At 35.3% G+C, this 16,944-nt stretch overlaps 1 protein-coding gene across 6 annotated transcripts in view; it reads right to left on the bottom strand.

Annotated features, from left to right (window-relative positions):
• LAMA2 (laminin subunit alpha 2) overlaps window positions 1-16,944 on the bottom strand; it is a 453,474-nt gene that overhangs the window by 134,952 nt on the left and 301,578 nt on the right. For all 6 annotated transcript variants that reach the window (XM_036413664.2, XM_036413665.2, XM_045573302.1 and 3 more), the window contains 2 exons: window positions 11,890-12,024; window positions 4,744-4,868 (listed from right to left, as the gene is read on the bottom strand). In XM_036413664.2, the coding sequence (XP_036269557.1) occupies window positions 4,744-4,868; window positions 11,890-12,024 (260 nt within the window). The remainder of the gene's footprint in view (window positions 1-4,743; window positions 4,869-11,889; window positions 12,025-16,944) is intronic.

Genomic DNA, 16,944 nt, shown 5'->3' with positions numbered 1-16,944 from the left:
ATCTTATTTAACCTGCTCTGTTTTTATTACAACACTGGTGGACCACAGCCAGTCAGGCTTGCTCCCGGACTGTTGGCATCTTATCCTACACACTTGACAAGACATGAAAACTAAGCTGTATTAACATGTAATTTGGGGGGTGTTATCAACTTCTTTTAAAGGTAAAGAGTGCTGCATTTCCACATGGTGCCACTGCATGGGGTACTAGAATCTTTGAAATAAAAAAACAAAACAAAGATATTTGTTGCAAGATGGTAATGCTGCAAACACCTTATTTTTCTTTTCATTGGTCTGCTAACCCAGTGGATGGTGAAATAAGCAATAAAGTGTATAGGTGAGGGTCACAACTTCTATTACTTTTAGGGTTTTATTTTACTTATCTTGTAATGCATTAAGTCAATAGTGTATGAATGAGTAATGAACTCTAACCTTGCAAAATTTTTAAATAAATCAATCTTCTATTCACAAACTCGTTATCCAAAAAGTTTATTTTATTATTATTATTTTTTGTCATCATAAAAAAAGAGACAGGTATGAGCCGATACCGGTTTGGCTCAGTGGTAGAGCATTGGTCTGCAGACTGAAAGGCCCCAGGTTCGATTCTGGTCAAGGGCATGTACAGTGGTTGTGGGCACATCCCCAGTAGGGGATGTGCAAGAGGCAGCTGGTCGATGTTTCTCTCTCATCGACGTTTCTAGCTCTCTATCTCTCTCCCTTCCTCTTTGTACAAAATCAATAAAATATATTTTTAAAAAAGAGACAGGTATGAGATAAGTAGATAGACAGATATCTACTATGCAAACTTCTGGATAGTAGGTTATAATGTAAAAAAATGTATTTCTTACTGTGGCTGTGACCAATAAACTTTGGAAGCCACCAAACTAGCCCTTTGATTTGGTATTTTGATTCTTACAAGGCCCATTGAGTAAAAAAATGTATTCATAAATCATACAAATCAGCCCAGCTGGTGTGATTCAGTGGTTGAGCATTGATCTAGAAACCAAGAGGTCAAGATTTGATTCCTGGTCAGGGCACATGCCCTGGTTGGGGCCTTAATTCCCAGCAAGGGGTATGCAGGAGGTTGATTCTCTCTCATCATTGATGTTCCTCTCTCTCTATCCCTCTCCCTTCTTATCTATCTAAAAATCAATAAAAACATGTGAAAATTATAAAAATCATATATAAGGAAAAAAAACACTTTTTAAAAATTCTATGCTATATAAACTGCCAACTCCTATTTATTAATTAAAATTCTGCTAAGCAATCAAGGTGGGACTCTTTCTTTTTTATGTCAAAATCCAACAATGAGCCTCAGTTAATCACCAGCATATGTACTAGGTCTCGCTTGCAACCAGAATCGGATGCTCCTTTACCACTCTCTTCTCTCTGTGGTGCCCATGGCAGTGACCTTACTTCCCTTGTCTGCCTGACAGCCTGTCTTGGCTCTTCCTTTGCTTCTGGCTTCCCTAATGTAGATAGTCTTAAGTTTACTCCTTCCCATGTGCTCAACTTGGATAATAATAACTCAGGAAATCTTATCTGACTTTGATTCATTTATTAACATATGCCTTCCTTCATGTGCCCTTCACACTTTCAGATTTCCATTTACTGCAGCTGTTTGCATATTTCCATTTAGACGGACCCTTCATATCAATTTTAACCTACAGTATTTGAAATATAAATTGTCTTTCTTCTGTAGCAGCTCTCTGTTGGTTTCCCTATTTCAGTTAATAGCACCACCATAGGGGGTCAACCTTTCTATATACCCCTGGCTTCCACTCTGACCTACCCGGCTCTCACCCCTCATATTTAATTAGAACTGCACTCAACAATTTTCTCACATTTACCCACCTGTCTCCATTCTTGTTACTATTATCTACCTTTAGGTTCTAATTATCTTTTGCCTAACTAATGCAATAGCTTTTTAATTGGTCTCATCACTTTTCTTCTTTGCCTGTTTCAATTCACATTATATTCAACTCTATCGTAAGTGTGGCTCTCATCATAACAAACTTTTATTAATAATAAAAACTTGTGGTGTTTCTTCCTTACATAGAAAATTAAACAATGATTTCTTAAACTGGTATTCAAGGATATCTCCCATATATCCTCATTTTCCAATTCATTTTCATCTACAATTATGAAATTCTATTTGAAAATCATGGTCCAAATTTTTACTTACTAGTTCTTAAACATGCCTTGTATTTTCTGTCCTCTAAGCCTTTGCTTATATAATTTCCTACAATCTCCACCAATAAAAGTTCTTCAATCCACTTTTTTAGGATCTATTATGAATACTACTATTTCTTTTTTTTTAAATATATTTTATTGATTTTTTTAAAGAGAGGGAGAGGCATAGAGAGTTAGAAACATTGATAGAGAATCATTGACCAGCTGCCTCTTGCACATCTCCTACTGGGGATGTGCCCGCAACTAAGGTACATGCCCTTGACTGGAAAAAAAACCCGGGACCCTTCAGTTCACAAGCCAACGCTCTATCCACTGAGCCAAACCAGTTTTGGCACTACTATTTCTTTTACTGTGTTTTGAAACCTCCAAAATAAAGTGTGGTATTTTGTGACTTTGAATTCTCTTTACATTTAAGTTGACTTCTCTTAAGACACATTTTGTGACCCTTTCCACTCTTCTTTTTTATATGTCCTACAGCTTTTGTTATAGCTCGTCCAACAGTAAATTATCAATTTATTATTGAAATTTTCTAATCCAAATGGTTCACATTTTCAAAAAATATGTTTTTGGTGATTTCAGACTAGAAGGGAGAAGGGGAGAGAGATACAGATATCAGTGATGAGAGAGAACCATTGATTAGCTGCTTCCTGCACACCTTCTGCTGGGAACTGAGCCCACAATGAGGGCATGTGCCCTGACTGGAAACAAACCATGACCCCTTGATTCATAGGTTGACAAGGAACCACTGCTCATAGTGGCTGGGCCAATTGGTTTACATTCTAATAAACTCTAGAATAAATAACATTCTCTTATTTTGAAATTTGATCACCCAAGGGAGATTAGGAAAAAATAAAATAAAATTATTGTGTTTTTGTGGGTATGTGCCTTATTCCATCCCTGTATTTTGCAGGTAGACAGATGTGATTCAAAACTGTGCTCTAAGATGTTTCTTGTAGTGGAGTCATTGGTAGGGTTGGGTTGGTAATTCACAAGACAAGCTAAATTGTTAGAATTCCTTGATTGAAAAATTTAGCTTGAATTTTGTTACTGTTTCCTGAAAATAACTTGGAGATGCTCCTGAGTTGTCTCATGGACTGCTTTTGATTCTTTGGATCCCACCCATTCTTTTACTTTAAGAAAAAACAAGTCATTTTTACAGAAGTCTCTGCATGTTATTGCTGCCCTTTTGTAAGAAGCACTCCCCCCCCCCAAAAAAAACCCCACAATAAAAAACCCTAAAAAAATAAAAACAATCCACCACTTAATGCTTAGATGAAATAATAAATCACATTATTATCTTCATCAATATCCAAATTCCCTAAACATTTACATTGGACTCCCTATAAATATCCATGATTCTGTTAAACAATCAATAGGAGATTGCAAAATAAAGGGAGAAAATTTAAATGAAGTTTTTAGAATGTATATAAAGCCAAATATGAAAACACAGAGACAGAAACAAAAAAAATCCACTAAGTCATCAATGGTAGAATGATCTCTTCATCTGAGCTCTTTGCAGTTCTTATAAATTCAAGATAAAGATTCTGTATCTGAACAAACTGTCCTACTTCTTTTCAACAGCAAATTCTTTAAAGAAACACTGCCCTACTATGTAGAGACTAAAGTCTATAAATCACTTAGCAGAAAGTGTAGATATCTTTAGCAAAAATGTAAATGAAAATACTTAAGCTTTAAAAAAAACAAACCACAATATACAAACCAATGCAGAATGTTCAGACAGCACTGAAATAAAATATTCCAGATTTTGCTTCCCCTCATGGCTGTGTTTCCATGGTATCAAACTTGGACAATTTTAACAGAAGGGGGCTGTTTTTCTGGGAGATACTGACTTATTTTGGAGCATAGCACTAAGTCACCTTGCTTTAATTGGACCATTTTTAAATTACTTTCTCTTTTAAATATATATTTTAATTGATTTTTTACAGAGGAAGGGAGAGGGATAGTTAGAAACAGCAATGAGAGAGAAACAATCTGCTGCCTCCTGCACAGTCCCTACTAGGTATGTGCCTGCAACCAAAGTACATGCCCTTGACCAGAATCGAACCTGGAACCCTTGAGTCTGCAGGCCACTGCTCTATCCACTGAGCCAAACCGGGTAGGGCTTAAATTATTTTATTGATAATTCTTTACCAGACATGAATTAAATGAAGAGAAAGAGCCAAAAATGTGATATACACATACCAAATAATCCTTCATAGCTTTATGGCAGAGTTAAATACAAACATTAAACCTTTATAAAAATATATAAAATTATGTACATTTGTACATATATCATTTATTTCAAAGTCCTACGTTAACATTTATATTTTAATTAATAAATATTATTTACTTGGGACAAGGTTTTAAAGGGGGGAAAAATGAACCAAAAGGTATTATGTGCTTACCTTTGTCTTATTTTTAATACTATTAAATGAATTTCTATCTTAAATTGAGATTTTTGTCTACAGGAGAAATATAGCCAAATCTGAAAGCCCATGTGCTACACAGATGGGGTTACTGACTGGGAAACATGGCAGTAGTTTTCCATCTTACTTGTTGCTGGGAGAAATCAGAGGGCAAGCACATTGCTGACAGTCATTTGGCAATCCCTTGACAATTCCATAGTACCCGAGAGCACATCGCTCACAGAAGTCACCAGCAGTGTGATGTTGACAGTCCTGTAAAGGTAAAGGGAGGGATTTGTTTTTAATGTAATGAGAGTTCTAATGGAATTTATTACAAAGCTCTGTGCCTATAAGTCACGTGTTCTTATGAACACACACACACACACACACACACACACACACACCATTGACAGAAAACTCAATTCTTGACATGCATACATATACTTAAAACTCTTTCCTTTGAGAAACTAATACTGGGCTGTTATAACTCTACTGACAAGAGCTTCTGTTCTCCTTTTCCTATGTGAATCTAGGTCTAATTTTTTTTCTCTTACTCTGTCAGGAATAAACTTCAGAAATTTCTAAAATTTATTATATCATTTGGCCATTGATATTTCTTCTTGACAAAGCGCTGAAAAAGTGATAATCCTGGGACTTGGTGCATGCCCATCAAGCATACATTTTTTAAGAGACAACAATAGGAAAAAAAAAAAAAGGTCAGTTTAGTTACCACCTAAAGAATGTTGATCGTGTAATTCTTGCCATATGTTAATGGTTCCTTAGAGAAAGAGAGGACCCAATCTGAACCTAGGAATCTCAGGTCAATATTTTCTTTTCATGCTTGCATCAGAAGAGGCACAGGGTAATGTGCTTTAAGACATTTACATAAGGAATTAGAATAGTTTCAGAATAGTGTGTAAATGGTTTTGAAATAAAAACTCTCATGGAGTAGAACTGTATTTAACACATAGGATTTATATATGCAATAAAGACTGAAGAAGAGCTACATGCCAGGCACTGAGACAAGTAGTGAGAGGAATCAAGTGAGGGAAAAAGGTAAAATACCATCCTACCCACCTAGCATGATACACAGTTATTACACTATTCTTGACTGTACTTTACATCCCTATGACTATATTGGTATTTTTAATCCCTTCAACCTTTTCACCCAGTCACCCAAACCCCTTCTCACTGGCAACCCTCAGTCTGTCTTTGTTTCTATTTTGTTTGTTCCTTTAATTTGTTCTTTAGATTGCACATAGAGAATGCAATATGGACTGCTATTTAGTGGAAATGTGACATTTGACTTCGGAAGTTGAGAAACAGGAGAAAACAGAGGAATTTTGAATTGGATTTTAGCTTGATTTTATGTCAGGGTTTGGAGTGGTCAAAAGGATGACATAAACAATATAAAAAATTGGGAGAAAAAAAGTCATTTAAAAAATAGATGTATAATGAGCTGATTTGATCAACTCAGCTGGAGCCACAGAGACACCTCTGGGCTCTATTAAATATAAACCACATCCATATGCTGAGCTCTTTGCTTCATTCAGTCAACCAAGCAGCACATATATATTTTTCATGTGTTTTCTAGTAGATAGATGATATTCAGTATGGTAGGTGTGGTTATTCATGGCAAACAGTAAGTCAAATAACTTTTTCTACAGAAATTACAATGGAATTAAAATTAGTTTTTAGAACTTCTATTGACTCTTTTTGAGAGTTTACTTTATTCCCCAAGGGAGAAACCTTGACATTACCTCAATGAATCTTAGACCTTTGGAGTTTTCTTTTATATTCTTAGTGATCATTTGAAAATATATTGTATCACTTACAGATACACTTTATATCTTAATGTAAAATCAAGTTTTTCTGTATAGTGAGATATAAATCTCAAATATTCCAATTCTCTATTTCACCCTCAGCAGAGGACAGCTCCTATTTTCAAAGAAAAAGTCCTCATTCAGATACTTCCTCACAACCAAATGACTCACCATCTTGCCTGCATTACTTTCCATCGCTTTAATATTTATTTCTATGTATAAGGAATGGTATTTTGTCGTCTGTCTAAAGCTACTCTCTTCCTAAACTTTGATTTCCTTGCCTTCCTGCCTCCCATTTTCTTCAGCATCTGCATTGTCTCCTCTTTTGGTGGCTTGCTTTCTTTCTTTTCTTTCTTTCTTTCTTTCTTTCTTTCTTTCTTTCTTTCTTTCTTTCTTTCTTTCTTTCTTTCTTCCTTTTAAATATATTTTATCTATTTTTTACAGAGAGGAAGGGAGAGGGACAGAGAGAAACATCGATGAGAGAGAAACATCAATCAGCTGCCTCCTGCACACCCCCTACTGGGTATGTGCCAGCAACCAAGGTATATGCCCTTGACCAGAACCTGGGACCCATGAGTCTGCAGGTCAAGGCTCTATTCCCTGAACCAAACAGGTTAGGGGTACTGGCTTCTTTCTATTGACATTTGAGGTTGGTCAAGGTTTTCCTATCTGAAAAAACAACAGCATTTAAAAAGCATTGTTTACATTCCAGGTCTCTACTTCCTCATCTCCCATTCATCCTTTAAATAGGCTTCTGATTTCAGCAATAACACATATCCAGGCTCATGCATAAAATCTTTGTTGCTAAATTAAAATTTAATGACAATGGTCAGTTATGATATATAAACTTTCTGTGGCAGCTGATATTTCTGGCCACCCTTTCATCAAAATATCTCTTCCTATGGTTTCTTAATAGTAAATTTAATGACTTTTCTCCTACTTCTATGGCTTCTCTTTACTTATCCTCCTTCATGAACTCTTGCTTCTCATTCTGTTTACTAAGATTGGTGTCCTTGATTCAAACTTTGGCTCTCATCTCTTCCTTTCCTTTACATTCTACCCTGGTGATTTCATCCATTACTACAACCTCAGCTATCATCTATGCACCCAAAACTATAAATTTTATATATTCAGCACAGATATCTCTAATGATTTCCAGACTCACATTTCCATTTGCTTTTTGGATAGCTCGTATTGCATAACATAAGAGCACCTTGAATTTGAAATGACAAATACTATGCTCATTTCTTTAAAACCTGCAAATATTTATTTCTGAATTTCCAATTTTATTTGAGGTCACTCTCACCCTCTTAATTACCCAGGCCAGCAAACTAGAGGCCTTCCTCACCCCAGGATTATACTTTATCAACATATTCCATGATTCTATGATCTAGTATTGTGTGTGTGTGTGTGTGTGTGTGTGTGTGTGTGTGTGTGTTTTATTTCCTTGCTGCTATTATTTATATCTGGCAACCATCACCTTTTATCTTTTTATATCAGCCTCTTAGCTAAAGATCCTGCCTTCAATGTTTCTCACCCAGTAATTCCCTCACACTAAGATCAGAGCGATAATACTAAAGAACATATTAAACCGTGCCACTTTCTTGCCTGAAAGCCTATACTAGTTCCCCACTGACCTTAGGAAGAATGACAAGCTCTTTAGCATGGCAAGAAAGAGCATAATCCAGTCCCTACTTACCCCTCTAGGCTTACATCTAGCAACTGTAACCTTTGCCCACTATGCCAAAGCCATATGTGACTGTACAAGATTCTCAAATTACGTAATGCTCTCTTCACCTCTGGGATTTTTTCATATTGAAACATGGTGGGTATCCAATGACTACTTTGACTGACTGACTGAATGAATGAATGAATGTACTTTCTAGGAAGTATAGATTAAACTGGTCAGGCTTCTTAAGATGAAAAAAGCTAAGTTCCAACTCTAATGACTTGAACAGAAAAGGTGGCTAGCAGGGCAAGATGATTTGTATTTTCATATTGATTTAAGTACCATAATCCTCTTTTATTCAGCCATCCAAAGGAACCATTATATTTTAGCAATAAAACAGTCATTCCATATTTAACAGTAGCGTAGTGAAAAATAATGATTCTTAGACAAAATAATTATCTATGAATTACAGTCTCAAATCTTTCATCGAAGTGTCAAAGGATGAATAAGTGAGTGTTTTAAGCACATATTTTACAATTATAGAAATGGACATGTGCCCAAAAGTACATGGGATCTTGAACAATAATTATCAAAATTTTGCTTCTGTAAAAAAAATCTCACTGCATAAATACTTTGTGTAAACTAATGGAACATTAATAGTAAAAACACTCAAAGGTAATGATAACCATTACTAGAAATATAGATTAAAAAATATGGTTTTCTCCTCTTATTACTACCCTATAATTTCTTTACATAGTTAACAAATATTTTGACCTTCTCTCGACATTCAATCTTTTAAAGGGTTGCTGACATACTAAACTTGGTTAACTGAATCAAATGTTCTGGTTGGGTCCACAAACACAGCACATAAATCATGATGCTCTTTTTGAAACTTTTTGACATACATCTTTTATATGATTTTCCTGGCTGTTTTGAAATAGTAGACATAATATTTCTGGTAATATTTCTCTTGTACAGAAATTAATCTTTAGAAAAAATTTCTGTTTTAGGTATGTAGTGAATAGTTCAATTATATTCTCAAGAGTGATATGTGCTAGTATTTTTTTCAATAAAAGATTAAAATATAATATTTGTGTTTTTTGCACATGGGAAAATTGAAAATATATATTCCTTCTACTAAATCAAATGAGATAAATATTAATGATATAATATGTTAGACCTAATGTTAGAAGTTACCTAACCTAACCTGCTTTCCTTTTAGAGTTACCTTCACACTTTCCTTGATATATTATTAAATACATGAATTCTTATAAGGCAGCCCTTTTCATCTCATATAACTATAAGCTATAAAATTTCCCTTATGATGAATAAAAGTTAGTTTCAGTCTAATTTTCAGTCAGTGATCCAAATTCTAATGTCTAAAGCCATGCAGATTAAATCGAATTTCCATTTTCCAGGAAATGTCCTTAACACGTTAAGCACCATGTCAGTCACGGGTGACTGAAATGGAAAGGAAGACAAAACAGGCCTAGCGCTTAACATGTTAAATAGCTAAATGATACTATTATTCTCTAAATCTTTTTTCAAGCTACAATAAATATCTCTTTTTAAGCTAAACATTTAACAATCCTGGTTACTCAGGATTTCTCTTAAAATAGAGACTATTAGTCTCTACCTGTGATTTGCAAATACAATATAATGAATGTACTTTATCCTTGATCTGGATTTCTAGAAATGAATCTACAATATAAGTCAAGTAAAAACTTTTATTTCACAGCAATTGCTATTATGTGTCATTTCCTGTGTTGTTGTTTGTTTTTTCTTTAAATTCCAGATATAATCTCCTTGAGGGCAAGGTCCAAGAATCCCTTCCTCATCCTTATTTTCCTCCCACCTATCATAATGACTATGAATTGGAAATACTGATTAACAAATGCCTCAAGAATGAATAGACACACAAACCTGCCACAGTTCAAAACTTGTTTTGTAGTTCTGCCATCATCCTCTTTTTGATTCTTGACCACATTTTGATTCTAGATAACACTTTCAGCTTTATGTAATCTGAATGTTTGATAGAGCTCATCCAAATCACCAATACAGATTTTGAATATGATAGGGTCAAACACAAAGCCTATGCTTCATTACTGGGGTCATCTCTAGAAATTACCCTGTCAAATCAACAACTTCTACACCCATCAAACATATTAACTGTTTACCATCTGGTTCTTGCTATTAGCCTTTTTGAGGATATCATGAAACATTCAGTCATGACTATTTAAATGCACCAGTTTGAATCACAGATCTGACCCTTATTGGCTTATGAGATGAGCAAATTATTTAGTTTTTCTCAGTATCAGTTCATAAACTATGAGAGAAAAAATAATCTTTTTGACTGGCATGGCTCAGTGTTTGAGCATCGACTCATGAACCTGGAGGTCATGGTTCAATTCCCAGCCAGGGCACATACCTGTGCTGTGGGTTCAACCCCTAGTGTGGGCTGTGCAGGAGGCAGCCAATGGATGATTCACTCTCATAACTGATGTTTATATTTCTCTCTCCTTCCCCTTTCCTCTCTGAAATCAATAAAAATATATTTAAAAAAGAAAGAAAGAATAATCCTATCTTCCCCATAAACTGAATATCTGAGAAAAATCTAACTACAGAAGCCTTCATTGGTGCTGGAACATACATAGAGTTGGACGCATGGTAGCCGCCAACATTTTTGCTGAATTTAATGTCTGGTGTATCACACTCTCTGATGAATTTGACATTATAATGGGTGTTGTTATGGAGAAGAAAAGGATGATGACACAAAAATGGCAATGAGGAGCAGATACAACGGCCCCACCATCAGGCTTAGGGGAATGAGGGAGTGTGAGAGAATGCAATGGCTCCCTCTTGAAAGCACTGCAAGGGAAAAGTGTGTTACAGGCAAAGAAAGAGAAGACAACACTAAGAAAAGGCAGGTTATGCAGAGAATTTTGCTGATGTGTGTGCAAGAGTCCAACCAGGCTTGATGGAAGGAGTTCAGAAGATGAAGAGAGGTGGGAAATGGGTTCAGCAAAGGAGATATACAGAGCTGTATAGGGGTTGAGAGTCAGGGGGACTCTAGATGCTGAATTTCTTAATAGTCCTGATTTTTCCAAGGCAGTACAGTGGTGGTGGAGTAGGCTGTTAGTAGGAAAAGACTAAACTAACTAACTAACCAACCAACTAGCTAATAAGAGCAGCTTGAATTCTAAGGTAAATAGTGAAATTATAGAATAACCTATCAAAGATTGTAAAGATTTTGGAGTACCTTTGAGCAACATAATATGCTCATAATATCTATATTTTAAAATCAGAACATAAAATTGCATCTATGTTTTATATAAATCTTATCTACAAACACATGCATAACATTGGTAGGAAATAACCTAAATATAAAGTGTTTATCTTAAGATGAATTCTGGGTGACTTTAATTTTTTTCTTAATTCCTCTTTATAATTTTCAAATTTCTTATAAAAGGCTTATTTTTGTTTATAATCAGAAAAACCCTTGTGATTTTTTTACATAAAAAATGTTGTTTCATTGGGTGTTATACTAAGATGCTGTTACTATTCTGTTTCTTGATGTGAGTAGTGGTTTTCCCAATTGTCTTTTCTTAATTATTAAAAAGATGTGTAATGTGATAAATGCCACTTTTGCTTCATGTTTTGTTACACACACACACACACACACACACACACACACACACACACACACACCCTGCCATTTAGCGGGCCTCAGTACATGGTATCTGAGCATGTGTAAAGAGAAATGAACACATGAACCGTGTTTAGAAAGGCTCGGGGGGAATACCTGGCATATGGAGGTCTCAGGGTCGCAGAGGCTGCTGTGTCCGTTACACTGACATGGAACACAGGTGCCCAGGGTTGGCCCAGTGGGGTGGCCACCCGGCCCAGAACGCAGTCGATAAAATCCTGGCATGCATGTCTGAAAGAAAAAGAAGCCAATTAGAGCAGCCACCTGAGAAATCTTGCTTTAATAACACTTGGGTTCTCAGTGTCATTCCAAAGAGGGACTTCTTCCCCCACCACCTGCTTTAAAAGGCAACATCACGTACAAACACAAGTGCCACTTTTGATTCCTAAAGTGTATTTCTGCCTGGTCCCTGTGTACAGGCAGCATCCATGTCATCAGAATTTTGTAACAGAAAGCTGTCATTTCCATATACCACTCAGCCTGAAAATGCTTCAAATAGTCATCTTTTTCTAGAGAAAGAGGTTTGATTTTAAATAAAATTGTCATATGAAGTAAAGAGAGAATTCCAGTGTCCTTTACAATCTAAAATCTGCTCCTATTGTGTTGGATGGATGACTAGCAAGAGTCAAACAAGTCTCAGAAAAAAAAAATCAAATAAATAAAATAGTATCAGGGTTGCATTATTTATATCAGTATAATTGAAAGATTATAAAAGTAAGAAATTCAGAGTAATAAAAGCTCTACATGTCTTGGGACTATTAGGCTGCTAATAAAATTTATTTTTCCCTAGTCTATCCCCCCCCCCCCCCCCAATAAAAACCTGAGAGAAGCCCACAGCTCTCATTCTCTGAGCATAAGAACAGTCTTTATGTTCTGGGCTCAGTCCTCTCTATATGTAAAGCTGCTGCTTTTATCAGACACTGATTTATGAGTAAGAGTCAGGAGTTAGTTTTTTAGATACCACTGAAGATTACAAAGGACTGCTTTGTCACTGTGGCTCTGTAGGATTTTTCACAGGATATCTTGTTCCCATCGTTAAAAGAAAAGTGACTGCTTAATCAGCAGGGGAAATTCTAGTGGATTAAGAACTTCATCAGCCGAAATCAGTTTGGCTCAGCGGTAGAGCATCGATCTGCGGACTGAAAGGTCCCAGGTTCTATTCCGGTCAAGGGCATGTACCTGGGTTGTGGGCACATCCCCAGTAGGGGGTGTGCAAGAGGCAGCTGGTCGATATTTCTCTCTCATCGACGTTTCTAGCTCTCTATCTCTCTCCCTTCCTCTCTGTAAAAAATCAATAAAATATATTTTTTTAAAAAGAACTTCATCATACCTCTACATCCTTTTGGTTCTGGACTAAATCCTTCCTAGTGGAAGAGGCAAAGTGCCTTACAAAGAGTAAATGATCAATAGTCAGCACTCTCATTTATTTTGATTCAGATAATGTGAAAGTACCTCAATTAAGAGTACCTGCTTTTATCATAGCCTATAAGAAAGTCTAATGAAATTTAATAATGCCAGCTGATAAAATCGGGAATAGTATTCAAAATATTTTGAGTCTTACTTGTTCCATGGTGGATGTATTATTCTATTTTAATAAGTTTATTCATATTATTAAAAATCATGGTTGATTTTTCCATTTTTTTTACCAAATAAGGTCTAGAAAATATGACCTAGGAATTCTTTTGAGCATAACAAAGAAACTGAAGAAACAATCCAAAGTGTATTTAAAAATATTACACAGTGTGGATTGTTCCAATTCTTTAGCATGCTGACTGTAGAGTAAAATTGGATTTCCTTTATATGAAATTTATCCTTGGCTACCTATATAATTATTGTTATTTTTTGGTATATTTGTGTGGAGTATGTGCACTGTGTATGTGTGTGTGTGTGTGTGTGTGTGTAAAAATCGTACATAGTAAGAGTTTCTAGCTCTATTTTATGTCTCAAGCAAAAGTTTAAAGCAAGTCTAAGAAAAAGAACAAAGTTAAGAAATGACACTTAAATTGAAGAATCATATGATATTCAATCTGAGAGACTGAGATTTGGAAGTGAGTGCCACAGGTGAAGTTTACTGTAATACACTCCCAGTTTTTCCTGGAAAGGTAGTAGGACTAAGTAGAAAAGCACCCCTAGTGAGAGTCCAAGCCGGGTTCTCAACCCTGGCTGCACACAGATCATCTGAGGAGCATTCAGTACTGGTGTGGCTCCACCACAGAGATTTACATTCAACTGGTGGAGAGCAGAGCCAGGGTTTACTTCAAAACTATGGAGGATCTAATAAGCACAGGACTGACACTTGCCCACATGTTCCTTCTTCTTGGCTGGAAATGCATGTCTTTAAATGGCATGCAGACCCTGTGACTATGGAAGCCTTGGCTAGAGGAGTTAGTCTGATCTGAAGGATACAGACAAGTCTCTTGGTGTCACTGAGACACAGTTTTATCCTTCCGTAAGTAAGCAGGTGGATGAATCCAAATGATTTCTGAAGTTTCTTTTAGTTCTAACCAGTAAGATTACTTTTGTGTCCTTATTAAAGTTCTAAGAGTTAGCAAAGAGAAAGAGACTTCCGTGATGCAAGTGAGAAACTTTAAAACACACTTTTTTAAAAGAAATGGGACATTTATTTCTCTTTAATCCCCTCCTTTCCTGGGTCCTCTTTGTATTTATTTATTTTTTTCATTAACAAAGCTTAAGTGTGTTTTTCAATAGCAGATGTCTTTCTTCTCAGCGAACTGGGGCAAATTCATGAGAATGATTATATTTAAGTTTAGAAAAAGAGAGGAAAGCTAATAGCTGCTTCCTAAAGTATTATCTAATACCTTTCTAGAACATAATAAAGAAATTTTAAAAAACCAAATAAACACTGTTCTAATCTTATCCCTTTGTTTCACTAACTCAAACTCAAAGTTTCCTTGTGATGAAATTATTCATTGGTCAATACAATATTGGGTAATATAGTATCTCATCAAAATATTAGACTCAAATTTACACAAAAATGTGGGGGATAGTCAGAAGGGAACGGGAGACAAAGAAAGTAATGAGCCAATATATTCCAGGTGCAGAGATCTCAACACCCCATTATGTGCTCAGAGTTTAACAATAAAAATAGATATTTGTATTGTTGACAATAAAAACACTACCTTGCATCTATACATGGGTTTTGCAATCAGGCAATCCTGAGCTTAATTCCTGCTCACCACTTACTACATAAGGTTTTGGGAGGGTCTTGAATAGTCTGGGCCTCAGTTTCCTCTCCTGGAACATAAGGATGCTGTTCAGCATAATAGTGGATGTAAGCATATTTTGGTACTTTGAAACAGACATGCATAGATTTAAATGCAGTTTTGCTGTTTTCTAGCTGTGGGATCATGGGCAGTTTTCTTATCCTGTCCGGGCAAAGGCTACGTGTCTTCCCAACAAGCTGTATTTTCAGTGGTAACTAACACTTAATTTTGTTTATTTTCACCATATCTTGGGTAAAACATGAAATGAATAGCTTGTAATTGCAGACTTTTTAGAATACCATACATTTGGTGAAAATGTGGTAAAGGAATTGCTTTGTGTATTTGTGACCCAAAGCATATGTTACCGGAATGGGATGCATTATTTCAAAAATGTCCTTAGCTCTTGCTTTGATGATTGGATTTTATGCCTGGGTAATTACACTTTAGAATCATGATGAATTATAAATAAGATATATAATGGATTAGAGGCAATGGCTTGTGGAGAACACCTCAGGTACCTTATTATAAGAGATAGGTCTTTATCCCCATAATCTCTCCACTAAGGTATTATAATACTGTAATTATTGTTTGTAAATAGGAGCGTAAGTGAAATTTATGAGAAATAGGTGAAGCCACAAGTACAGGTGGTAGTTTGTGTGTGGTCCTAGTTTTTCTTGATTTTCTTCATTTCTCACTTGCTTCATTTGTGCTAACTTATATTTTCATATAAAGATAGAAAATTACTAAGATTAATGGGAAAGCATGTTTTAGAATATACTATCTAAAAGCCTACTGATCACAACAAGGAGAGTTTTTAACATTACAAACATGGAATAGAAAGTAGATAACATTAAACTAATTTACTGTTCCACTAACATTTTTATTTAATAAGTGAACAGTAGTATTATTTTATATAAATGCAGAAAAATATATAGCTGTAGTAACTTTCTCTTCAAGATAGTTAAAGGTCTATCTTGACTACTTACTGAATATCATCTACACCAAAATAATATTGCAGAATCAGGGCACATTTTAGAAATTCAAAAACCAATCTCTAATTTTTTATATAATTTATATATAATTTTTACATAAAAACTAAGGCCTTTAGCAATTAAATCTACAATAGTAGTCAACAGTTTAGCCAAACATTCCTTAGGATAAGAAAAAGATAAGCTCTTTCTGTCTTCTACTTTTAAATCTTTCATGCTCATTGGAAAGATAGCATATTAAAATTTTTTTAATTATTTAAAATATTACATAAGTCTATATTTTCCCCAATTGACCTCTTCCTGGCAGCCTCCAAGCCCCTAGCACATGCTCTCACCCCCCTACTGACTGTGTCCATAGGTTATGTTCATATGCATGCATACAAGTCCTTTGGTTGACCTTTTACCCCCTGATCACCTTTCTTCCTTCACAGGTTGGGTAGTTTGTTTGGTGCTTCTATGACTCTGGTTCTATTTTTGTTCATCAGTTTATGTTGTTCCTTATATTCCACAAATGAGTGAGATCATGTGATATTTAAAAAGATAGCATTTTTATATGTGCTATACTCACTGTCATTTTTATATATACACTATGTGTATTTAGGTGGGTTGTGTATCCATTACTGTGGATGTAGAAGATTCAATTTAAGAATGAGATGGGTTATTTGATGTTATTAGACCAAATGAACACATTCAAACAAATACCGCCCTTTAGAGCAGTCACAAGCAGAGCTATAATATTATTCCAAGGATGTTTCAAAAGGAATTTGAAGTTATTCTTAGGAAATTGCCCTCTGAAAAACCTGGAGTTTAAATAATGGTTACTAAGTAAAATGACACTTCAGTTTACAATGGGGTTTTTAACACATATGTTTTCATTTAAATAAATCCTCATGATGACTGTATAGGTAAACAAACTGAGATGCAGAAATAGGATTTAG

Source organism: Pipistrellus kuhlii, unplaced genomic scaffold (assembly GCF_014108245.1).
Source record: "Pipistrellus kuhlii isolate mPipKuh1 unplaced genomic scaffold, mPipKuh1.p scaffold_m20_p_5, whole genome shotgun sequence".
NCBI lineage: Eukaryota > Metazoa > Chordata > Mammalia > Chiroptera > Vespertilionidae > Pipistrellus > Pipistrellus kuhlii.
Note: the sequence above shows the minus strand (reverse complement) of the source record. Positions and strands in the feature narration are given on the sequence as shown.